At 39.6% G+C, this 12698-nt stretch overlaps 1 protein-coding gene across 5 annotated transcripts in view; it reads right to left on the reverse strand.

Annotated features, from left to right (window-relative positions):
- Positions 1-3270: 3270 nt before the first annotated feature.
- Positions 3271-12698, reverse strand: part of PTPRM (protein tyrosine phosphatase receptor type M) — a 995903-nt gene continuing 986475 nt past the window's right edge. For all 5 annotated transcript variants that reach the window (XM_077270222.1, XM_077270225.1, XM_077270224.1 and 2 more), the window contains 2 exons: positions 12232-12367; positions 3271-3943 (listed from right to left, as the gene is read on the reverse strand). In XM_077270222.1, the coding sequence (XP_077126337.1) occupies positions 3890-3943; positions 12232-12367 (190 nt within the window). In that variant the 3' untranslated portion in view covers positions 3271-3889. The remainder of the gene's footprint in view (positions 3944-12231; positions 12368-12698) is intronic.

Raw genomic sequence — 12698 nt, forward strand, 5'->3', positions numbered from 1 at the left:
GAGAACTTTCTCACGTTCGCAGTTACCTCAGACAGGGAATAGGAGTTCACAGGGAGACACTGCGCAAACGGTGCTCAGTTTCTCTGCTGGATGACAGGTTGTATGGTTGGCAGGCTGCATTATTGCATGATGCATCTAGATGCAGCAGAGCTAGAACCGTGGTGGGACAAATGGATTACCAGCATCTCTGCAGAAAGGTAAGGAATATTGCTATTTGTTTTTTTTAACTATTTTAAAGATTACGAGATTAAAGATTACATCAGGGTGGTCGTAAGTAAGGTTTAATTAAGATTTTTAAAGTAGTCTGTGTCATTCTTTCAATTAAAGGACTTTTTTCTCGGTGTCTGTGTTTTCATACAATGTGACTATTATTAACGCCTCTCCATTACTAACCTCGGGGCTTGATGTCACATGACAATACAAAGGTGACATCAACACCCCAACTATCACCCCACTTGCCACCGCTAAAGGGCAAGTGGGAAGAGTGAGACTAAGTGCCAGAATTGGCGCATCTTAGAGATGCACCTTATCTGGGGCAGCTGAGAGCTGATGTTTTTAGCCTGTGGGGGGCAGTATCCATGGCCCCTTCTTAGGCTATTAATATCAGCTCACAGCTGTCTGCCTAGCCTTTGCTGGTTATTAATTATAGGGGGATCCTACATCATTTTTTTGGGTCCCCAATTTTAATATCCAGTAAAGTATACAGTTGTGAGATGATATTAATAGCCTGAGAAGCTCCATGGGTATTACCCCCTTCCCAGGCTATAAACATCAGCCCCCCAGCTGTTGGCTTTCCCTCTGCTTATCACAAAAATTGTGCAGGAGCCCCTGCCATTTTTTCTGAAAAATAATATTTTATTAATTAAATACATGTACAGTAAGCTGCACACACTGTACTAATTGTATATGTCACAGACATCTGTATATCTACCTATTCTATTTGTATTTGCTGTATGTAATCTCTTCTATTTTTTCAGCTCCTGCAGTGATTTTACAGTACATGGCAGATGAATTGCCGGCTTTCCTTCTATCTATTTGGGTAATGTATATACATACAGTACAGACCAAAAGTTTGGACACACGTTCTCATTTAAAGATTTTTCTGTATTTTCATGACTATGAAAATTTTACATTCACACTGAAGGCATCAAAAGTATGAATTAACACATGTGGAATTATATACTTAAGAAAAAAGTGTGAAACAACTGAAAATATGTCTTATATTCTAGTTTCTTCAAAGTAGCCACCTTTTGCTTTGATGACTGCTTTGCACACTCTTGGCATTCTCTTGATGAGCTTCAAGAGGTAGTCACCGGGAATGGTCTTCCAACAATCTTGAAGGAGTTCCCAGAGATGCTTAGCACTTGTTGGCCCTTTTGCCTTCACTCTGCGGTCCAGCTCACCCCAAACCATCTCGATTGGGTTAAGGTCTGGTGACTGTGGAGGCCAGGTCATCTGGCGTAGCACCCCATCACACTCCTTCTTGGTCAAATAGCTCTTACATGGCCTGGAGGTGTGTTTGGGGTCATTGTCCTGTTGAAAAATAAATGATGGTCCAACTAAATGCAAACCGGATGGAACAGCATGCCGCTGCAAGATGCTGTGATAGCCATGCTGGTTCAGTATGCCTTCAATTGTGAATAAATCCCCAACAGTGTCACCAGCAAAGAACCCCCACACCATCACACCTCCTCCTCCATGCTCCATGGTGGGAACCAGGCATGTAGAGTCCATCCGTTCACCTTATCTGCGTCGCACAAAGACACAGTGTTTGGAACCAAAGATCTCAAATTTGGACTCATCAGACCAAAGCACAGATTTCCACTGGTCTAATGTCCATTCCTTGTGTTCTTTAGCCCAAACAAGTCTCTTCTGCTTGTTGCCTATTCTTAGCAGTGGTTTCCTAGCAGCTATTTTACCATGAAGGCCTGCTGCACAAAGTCTCCTCTTAACAGTTGTTGTAGAGATGTGTCTGCTGCTAGAACTCTGTGTGGCACTGACCTGGTCTCTAATCTGAGCTGCTATTAACCTGCGATTTCTGAGGCTAGTGACTCGGATAAACTTATCCTCAGAAGCAGAGGTGACTCTTGGTCTTCCTTTCCTGGGGCGGTCCTCATGTGAGCCAGTTTCTTTGTAGCGCTTGATGGTTTTTGCCACTGCACTTGGGGACACTTTCAAAGTTTTCCCAATTTTTCGGACTGACTGACCTTAATTTCTTAAAGTAATGATGGCCACTTGTTTTTCTTTTCTTAGCTGCTTTTTTCTTGCCACAATACAAATTCTAACAGTCTATTCAGTAGGACTATCAGCTGTGTATCCACCAGACTTCTGCACAACACAACTGATGGTCCCAACCCCATTTATAAGGCAAGAAATCCCACTTATTAAACTTGACAGGGCACACCTGTGAAGTGAAAACCATTCCCGGTGACTACCTCTTGAAGCTCATCAAGAGAATGCCAAGAGTGTGCAAAGCAGTCATCAAAGCAAAAGGTGGCTACTTTGAAGAACCTAGAATATAAGACATAATTTCAGTTGTTTCACACTTTTTTGTTAAGTATATAATTCCACATGTGTAAATTCATAGTTTTGATGCCTTCAGTGTGAATGTACAATTTTCATAGTCATGAAAATACAGAAAAATCTTTAAATGAGAAGGTGTGTCCAAACTTTTGGTCTGTACTGTATATATATGTGTGTGTCACTGACATCTACTGTATATATCTATGTATTCTATGTGTATATATATCTATTCTATCTATTCTATTCTAACCTGTCACTGTGTGATTTTACTGTACCCAGCATATGAATTGCTGGTTTTTCAAAGGACACCAGTGCGTAAAAATTGCATGGTCCGAGTGCACCCATAGACTTTCATTGGCGGGGCTTGGCCAAGTTTCCCTGACAATCGCAGCATGCTGTGATTTTACATGCACGCTGAATACGCCCGAGAAAATAAACGGTGATGTGAGCTGCCCCATAGATTAACACTGGCCCGAGTGCTATGCAATGTTTTCTTGCATAGCACTCGCCCGTATTCTACGGTAATGTGATGCCGGCCTTACAAACATTACTGTGAAAAATCATAAGAATAGCCACAATGCAGTGCCTAAATAACTGTGCACAGATGCCAAATGTTTGTTGCTGGAAGAAAAATATTAATGTCCAGCAGTTTTTTTTTTCCTTCCTACATACACCTCCGACCTCTATCTGATAAAACAGAAATTCCTGAATATATCTACGGTATTAAGTAAACACATGAGAAACAGATGGATATATTTTTTTTTATTTATTCTTTTCTTTTTTTGCAAAGTAATTATTTAGTTTTTTTTCAAATGATACAAATAAAGTAATAATAATTCAACAAAGGGTGACCTGTTAAAATGCTCTTCAAAACAGATAAATACAGTTTCCTTTTAACACATTGCGATACAAATGTAACAAAAACTGTATGTTGTCATAGTGCGATCTCCATGTTCCACAGAACAAAAATAATAATAAAAATGAACACTATTGTAGTTAAGACAGTAACATAAAAGTCAGTCAAACAAAAAAATATATGGATCCTTCAGAAGAATGAAATTGTGCTCATTCATTTGCCAAAATCCGCTGCTTCTATCAGGCGACTTGGTAGCTGTGGATAAATGATCCATAAACTTCAAGGTGCGTCCATGTCAGGAAAGCAGCAAGACAATGGGGAAAAAGGCAGTGCAGACAGCTTCCAGATCACTGTTCTCCAGCTCCTCAAAGAGCCAATTATAAGAAAGCAAAATGAGCAGAACACTGAAGTCCTCATTATATGTACACAAATATCAAGGAACAATTTGCATTGTTCATGGGAGAGATGGAGATGAACAGTTTTTATGTTTTTGTTGTGTCATCAATGCAATCAGCCAGAATTTAAATATTCCAGAGCTACCTCGTAGCAGAACTTGTATTGATCCTGGAAGAGGAGACAGAATACAAATATTCTGATTAGAACAATGAACACACAGTAGGTAGCAGCCGGGTTGAAATCATGCCACACTAGAAATAATTTCCATTGCTCTTGAGTTAGTTCGATTTTTCTTAACAAGAATAAATTATTTTATGTTGTTTCAAGTGTATTTTGAATAAGAAATTTTCATCTAAATTGCTTTAAATTATAATAAAACACTTCGAAACTTCTATAATGTTAAAAAGTTGCCTGAAATCCCCTACACTGAGTGCAAAATATTAAAAAAACAAAAAAACCTCCACCAACTCATAGCACTATAGTGCCCTAATGTAATACTTGATGTGGCAATCCAGACGATAACCTTCACCACCTATCTATGGAATTAATGAATAATTCATAAATGTCAGGTCGGTGCGGTTCTCACTGTTATTACCAAGTCAATTACTAAAACTCTTCCATTTCAGCGTCACGTGAAGAGGATGGGCAGAGACTGAATTCCATAGAGGGTCCTAGAGGTTAAACCTCACCAGTGAAATATTTATAATATAATATCCACAGTAAAGCTAATATTTCCGACAGGAACATCCCCTTACATATAGGTCAGAAGCTGTCTACCTTTCTCATGTAACATTCTAAAAAAAGAGTTTGCTGGCGCTGCTAATTTCCGAATCTGGAGGTGAGCTGCAATGATGACAATGGCATCGGCCGATGCCTGCCAGTACACATGCGCGAATGGCAGGCATACTGCATGAATTTTAGTGTAATGAATAGGACATGTGCACAATACCTACACCGAATGCACCCGTCCTGGCTGAAGTGGGGTTGTCTGATGTCTCACTATTTACCAGTAATGTGAGTCTTCCTACTTCACAGCTGGCAGGTAACACTTGGCTTGAAGTATACAGCTGGTAATATCATGGGAGGTGCTGCCATCTTTATACTGGATGTAGTTAGGTAAGAAGAGCTGTAAGATGGGCTCCTGTGTGTTATTGAGCAGCAGGAAGAGAAACAGACTTAAAACAGGACTTAGGTCTTGTCACAGCTGTTCCTTAGTGTGATGTGGCTGTCTTGCTGTGTACAGTATGTAGTGAGACTCAGATTAACCCCTTAGAGGCAACTGATTGATATTTTGCAGATTAAGCCTGCCAAATGTGATTACAAGACACCACTGCCATTCAAATATGGGCTATGGAATGAATTCCCATATAACAGTTGGTACCTTCCAGAGAATGTCACCACAGTTTTGCGCTCTCAGTGATGACGTAAAAATAATAGCAATTTTCCTCTGCTCTTTGGTAAGGTTGTAAAAGTAATATCTGTATCACCTTAATACTGAGAGAATGAATCTCATTTGCTAATTACATATATCTACTATTATTGTTTATTCGTTTCTCATAATCGATAGGTCTCCTTTAATTGTACAAGTTATTGGTAATTAACAACACATAGTACTTTTTGTATATTTTAACATATGATTTATTCTATTTCTCCAGCTCTCTCCCTGTCCTATATAGATTTTCATTTGCAGAGAATGCCTCAATTCAATCACAGGTGACATATAAAGTGATAACATCTAAGGAACTGTCTATTTCTGGATATACTGTACTTTTTTTCCCTTTTACTTCCCAATGAAATATGTTTTAGTTCCTGATCTTCATCTCAGCTGGACAAACATGATATAAAAATGCAATCAGTCCATATTTGCCTGAAGTTTGCACTAGCTGAAGCTTTTTATTGCCTAAAGAACTTAGCCATCAAAATCAGGATATTAATGCAAGCTTTATTACTAGACAGGAGATGTGTGCTGATATCTAGAAAAACTCTGGAAAGTGGATGTAAATGGAAAGCTAACTTTTAATGGGAAGAAAAGTTGTTTAAGCCAATAGGCCTCAGTAATACTAAAAGTAAGGATGGGCGGTCAGTGGATGTTTGGGTCTGTCAGGTTCGGATGAACTTTATAAAAAAGAACCGCTCATGAGTCCGGCACTCTCGCTGCCCTCGTGAGCACTGGCTGCTGTGAACTGAGGTGACCTTACTCATGTCACCTCAGTTCACAGCAGCCGGGTTCTCGCGGAGGGCAGCGTGAAATCCGGCAGTGGCTGCTGCTCCAGTCTATGAAGCTGTGTTCTCTGAACAGAGCTCCATACACTGGATGAACAAGACTGGGATTGTCATTGGACCTCCATTTGAATAATGTGGACCCTGTAGTTTATTATATTATTTTATTTTTTTTTACTAAATGGGGGAAAGAGGGAAATTGTTGAGATTTTTTTTTTCAAATAAAGATTTATTTTCTGTTTGTTTTTTTTTTCAAATAAAGATTTCATTCATTCATTCTCCCCCCCCCAAAATACAATAAAAAGTGATCAAGATGAACTTTTTTTTTATACAAATGTGCATTTTTTTTCACTACTAAAAACTAAAATACTGAACAAGTTTGATATTGCCATAATCATACTGACCTGGAAAATCATGTTACCAGGTTTACTATGCAATGAACGCAAACTCCCAAAAAACAATAGCAAAATGGCACTTTTTTCTCAGTTTCACTACACCTATTTTTTTTTCCAGTACATTGTATGGTAATGTGAATGATGTCATTCAAAAACTACAACTCATCCCACAAAACAAAACAAACCCTCACACGTCTATGTTGGTGGAAATTTAAAAAAGTTATGGCTACTGCAAAAAGATGAGCAAAAACTAAAACAAAAAAGCAAAAACAAAAAATATTCTCAGGTCCTTAAAGGGTTAACGTCAGACATCATTCCCACCAAGGAAGTCGACTAGATTAAATTACTGTGAGTAATTGATGCAGAAAGTACACCAAAATATTGTATAACTCCTTATTGTACAAGGGATAATCTGTATTTATATCTAGAAGCAAATAATAAAAATATATCATGTAAATATCCGGCACTTCATTTCCCAGTCTTCTCTCTTGTGCTCTGTATAAAGAATATTAACAACTATCTGCAAATGAAAGTTTCCAGTTAATGAGAAAAATATTGAGTCGGGAACTTTATGGATAAAGCCGCCATACAAAGTCTAGGAACTTGAAGTGTTCCTGCGCTGAGATAAACAGATGCCAGGTTCATGGTTCAGAATCAGAACACAATCTATTGTAGAACCGTACAAGCAGCCTCTCGCGTAATGGCAGTAGCATTAGTGCCCCCTCCTTCCCCGGAGCGCATTATACTTGGTGACACTGGGTTATGACTCTGTTCTCGTTATCACTTGTTAATTATCGCTTATATTATGAACAAGAATGCGGTACATTATGATTGTAGCAATAGCATAGTGACAGATAATATGGAGTATTGGATTAACATTGCCGGCATTTTTCCTCTCAGCTCCATCCAGCTCTGTCCACCTGCTACAAATAGGTATTTTGGAGACAAATTCTGCACCGCTGGTTTGAGAAATCAATGATCTTTTGGATTTGATAAAGAAAGGGCCTTCTGAAATCACTTACCTAAGGGAGCGGCATTGGCATTGGGCGCAGAAAGTAATTTTAACACTTGAGAAACAGACCTGAGTAAATGTGGCTGAACTAATGATAACAGTAATGATTATTGCAATGTATGATTAGAATGGATGTGGCTCTGCATGGACATAGACTGGCTGGACAGAAGGCTCACAACCAAATATTCATCTAAATAGGCACAAAGTGCTTGTGTGGAATAAGTAAATTCGACAGCGAGTCACGGTCACTTTAGGTTTGTTTGAGAACCAATGTAATTCTGTAATTATGTTGGCAAAAGTTTTTGACAAATTAATTTTGATTTTACATAATAGCTAGAGTTGAGCAAACCCAAACTTAAAAGTTCAGGGTTCACCAAACATGGACATCTCCCGGAAGTCTATTGCAATGTTAATACAGGAAAGATATATATCTTGGTGCCGTGTTAGCCAGTAGATAGAAAAACATTTAGAATTGATAGTCGTCAGTGGTTGATACCTTTTAATGGTTAACTGAAAAGATGGTAATCACTCTCCCATAATGACAGTTCTGTGCTGTGTTGTGTATAAATATGCAAATTTGCCTGATGAAGAGACCTGAGTAGTCTCGAAAGCTTGCAATTTGTTACCATCTTTTCAGTTAGCCATTAAAAGGTATCAACCACTGAGTACTATCAATTCTAAATATTTTTCTATCTACTGGCTAACACGGTACCAAGATATATATCTTTCCTGTATCAAAATGGAGGATACCAGAATGTACCGCATCTTTATGAAACTAAAACCACTTCTGAAGAAACGTGCACAAATGGACAGTGACATTTTTTTCCTATCTAAATGCAAAAAGGAGAATCTAATTCCCAAAGGACTCTGGATTACAAACCCAATTCTTCATACCTACAATACCCATTATGCACAAAACCTGTGTCACAGGACTTCTGAGAGATTAAGGAATCACCTTTTGCATGTCTGCTACAGCATAAAGAGTAAAGTCCAAGGGCAATTTGAAACTCTGAGGAAAACACTAACAGAAGACACAGAGCAAAAATTACAACAATACTACAACACACTACGGACCCATCTAATTCATAACAAGGAAAAGAAACTGCACAGATTGTGCCTCAATTCAGGACTCTATACAAACAGATACAAAACAAAGCCAAAATCTGACAACTTGGACAACCACTCCACCACTGTCATTAATCTCTCAGATTATAAACCAAAGTGGAGCTGGCCGTGCTTTCCAGAGGACTCTCATTTTGTCCTACTAAGGCCCTGGATAAATCTGAACTCTGCAGTGATATGGAACATTTTTTCAGGAGACTGCACCTGAGGGAATATTTCAATGATACAGAAGATTAGATCCCACCTGGACTGAAGGAAAAGGGATCCCAACAACAAAGAAGAGGTCAGACTGGACACCTCCACCTAGACGCAACACTCATTTGGATAAATATATAGGCTCCTTCAGACATTTGATAAAATCCACCATCATAGATACTAACAGGAGACAAGCATCCAACATCAGTGCCCAGGAGAGAAAGGCACTGCGGACACCGCGTCTGGGCCAGAAGCACACGCCATGCACACAGCTCTAAGCGCATTTCTCTACTGCCTCATACCAGGCAACTGCCTTGCATTTAGACGCAGTTTGTTTTCTTCTAAGTGGCCCCTTTTCTCCAAAAGTCTACTAGTACGTAACTGATGAAGGGCCCGAACTTGGCAACCGAAACGTTTGTTGGTACTACATAATAAAACTTCCCACAAAGCATTAAGTTGAGTGCCAGGTTCTTCTATCTATGAGTCACAGCTAAAGACGTTCCATGAACAGTTTAATCAATTTCATCCCACCATCAACTTGACACTCAACTACTCCTGTACTGAAATTAACTTTTTGGACACCATCATTAAGCTGCAGAACAATAACATAGAGACATTCCTGTATCAGAAGCCAATCGACTGCCCAACATACCTTAAATGGGACAGTTTCCATTCAAAACACATAAAAAACTCTATTGTCTACAGCCAAGCCATCAGATACAATCGTATATGTTCCAACCCAATGGATAGGGATGAACACCTTGGTCGCATCAGAAAGACCTTTTTGAATCAGGGCTACCATCCAAGAACAATTGAAAACCAGATTACAAGATCCACCAGAATATCAAGGAATCACCTGCTACATTACAAAGCTAACGAAGAAAATAACCGGATACCTCTAGTAGTTACCTACAATCCAAAGCTGGAGGTGCTAAGGGGAGCTGCACAGAAATTACAACCTTTACTACAAAAAGATGCCCGCTTACAATCCATTTTTCCAGACCCCCACTACTGTGTTTTAGGCAGCCCCCAAATCTAAGAATCATCATTGTCAGAAGCTCCCTGTCCTCTCCAACAGCTGCAGGTACCTTTCCTTGCAACCAGAAAAAATGTAAAACCTGTCCATTTATAATGACCACGGACAAGATAAAGATCCCCAATTCACATCAGGACTACAAGATACCAGGTACTTTCAGCTGCGACAATTCTAATGTGGTGTACTTAATGATTTGTACTAAATGTACAACTGGGGGTATGTATATTGGGGAGACAGGGCAAAAACTGAGAACAAGGATAAATTCTCACTGCCATACAATAAGAGAAAAAAGAATGGATCTACCTGTGGCCAAACATTTTTGTCTCCCCAATCATAACATTATGGACATGAAATTACTTGTATTGAAGGGTAACTTGAAATCTAAGAGAGACAGGAGAATTTGGGAGTATAAATGTATGGCAACCTTTGACACACTTAGTGCAGGAATGAATATGTTGCATGGATTTATGTCTTTTTACATCAATTAAGGAATATGCACTTCAGACCATGTGGGGTCATAATAACAGAATCAGACACCAATCAGAGGACAACAAAACATTCACTTCTAAGCTATTTAGAATTCTGGTACAAATATATATATCTTTCCTGTACTTCTAATCTAGGAACTTTCCAGTATTTATGGACACAACTTTTTATCACTGATCACTCTCCCTTAATGACAGTTCTGTGCTGTGTATAAATATGTGACTCTTCAGAATTTGCTTTAGTCTGTGAATGATGAAGAGACCTGAGTAGTCTCGAAAGCTTGCAATTTGTTACCATCTTTTCAGTTAGCCACTGAGGACTATCAATTCTAAATATATTGCAATGTTAGGAATTCCTGGGAAAATCCATTGCTGAGAGACCGCTGAAGGCCGAGAGAGAGAGAATATTTTTTCCAGATCCAACGTTCAGATCTCCAATCTTTTCAATGAGGTTCGGGTTCTGGTACAAGTTCGTTTACAGTTCTGGTAGCCGAACTGAACTTTGGACTAAACATGAGGTCGAGTACCAGAACCAGAGCTTCCACGGGTCCGCTCATCCCTAATAATAACATAGCAATGGTGGAAAAAAAGCACAGACCCTTCATATAACACTTCTGCAGTAACATGTATAGCAGGGGTCCCCAACCTGTAGCTCTGGAGCCACATGTGTCTCGTGGTCCCATGAATTGTGGCTCGCAGCTCTGTCAGCTTGGTGCATTAGCTCCAGGTGTAGCAAACAGTTATGAAGAGCACATCTGAAAATGGTGAATTTTGTGAGCAGCCCTGCTCAGAAGAGCAGATCTGGACGCACATATACTCGTCTTAGGGGTTTTGAGATAATTTAAGAGGAGATGTTTGAAGCTGGATGTGACAGTGTCTTGGGAGTGCTTTATAGGAGAATACTGAATGGGGGTATTGTAGGAACCCATAGATCTTTGTATACTGCTTTGGGGTGATTGATTTTTGTGGAAAAGCTTGGGTTACCATTATTGTGAGGGGGCGGGAGCTGATTGGGGTTCGCGACCCTCTCTCAAGGCTGGATGTGGCTCGCGACCCTCTCTCAGAGCTGAATGTGGCTCTCAAGGTCAGAAACGTTGGGGACCTGTGATATATAGTGTAGCTACCTCCAATAGGGGGCACTAGAGATGCAGCTCTCTTTCTCACACTTCTACAATAAAACACTTTGTTCACAATTAAAGGGAATCTACCGTATCTGATCTGCAGGCAAGACGTTACAGAGTAGGAGAAGCTGATCTAGATTGTTCTGGGAAAAATTTCTGCAAAACTTGCATTTATTTATGAAATCTGTGGTGTTTGTATGCATATGAGTCCAGTGGGCGGTCCTATTCAGTGATTGACAGCTGCCTCTGTCATACAGACTAGACTGTCAATCACTAGGTAGAATCGCCCACTGGACTCATCTGAATACAAATACCAGGGATTTGATTGAATAAAATACAAGCTATACTAAGTCTTTTACAACAAATCCATATATAATTCTGCTCAGTTTCTCCTTTTCTACACTATACTGTCCACAGATCGGTCTGCAGGTACAACGTGACAGGTTCCCTTTAAATGTTGCCTTTACCCACTTCTTTCTCCTTTTTCCTATTTAAGAACTTTTTGTGATTCTGTAAATTAAAGAACTTCTTCTATTTTAGCAAAGTACGTGACAATGTGCAGTAAGGAAGCAAACATGATACGGGTTGGTACAACGTAAATGATTAATCAATTAGTACATGGGGTCCACATGCATTTTACAATGCAAAGGGCACATTCCTCTGATGGATTTTTGGGTTACTGCTTTTATATCCTATACCTTGACGATAATTATGCAATGCCTTAGGATTTGTCTTTACATTTGGGTACGCCATCCCCGTGGTGAGAATATGCTCATCGTGTTGTCAGGCATTTCTGCCACATACAGGAATGTCTGCCGCTGCTGAGATAATGAAACATTTGTATTCAGTGACATAATTAGAGAAACTTACCAAAAGGTCCACCATGTTAGGCTTATTGTTCCTAAGCGTTTTCACAGCATGGAAAACATCAACTGCCCTCTGGTGCTGAAGCATTTCACAAACGATGCTAATTGCACAAAATGTACCACTGCGACCACCTCCGTTTCTGCAAGAAGAAGAGTTAAAGGTGGTTCAGCCTGTATACCCAGAGTTTTTCTGCAATGCTGCAGACATTTCATTGCTGGATGAGCTTTACTTAGAATTTGCATAAGCTCTTAATTTCTGCCCCCTTCAAGGCATTTCAGCCAAACATTGAAGGGTTATTCCTAACATAATTGTCTATGGTCCCATTTTGGATAGGCCGGACATGTGCATGCTTGACTTCCACTCCACTGAAGAAAGCCGAGTACAGGGTTTCAATATGTACCGCTTTCCAGAAATATACCGAAGTTGTAGAGTTGGTGCAAATCGATTGGCAGGACCCAGTTCAACTTCCA

The sequence above is a fragment of the Ranitomeya variabilis genome, chromosome 6, assembly GCF_051348905.1.
Source record: "Ranitomeya variabilis isolate aRanVar5 chromosome 6, aRanVar5.hap1, whole genome shotgun sequence".
NCBI classification, from domain to species: Eukaryota; Metazoa; Chordata; class Amphibia; order Anura; family Dendrobatidae; genus Ranitomeya; species Ranitomeya variabilis.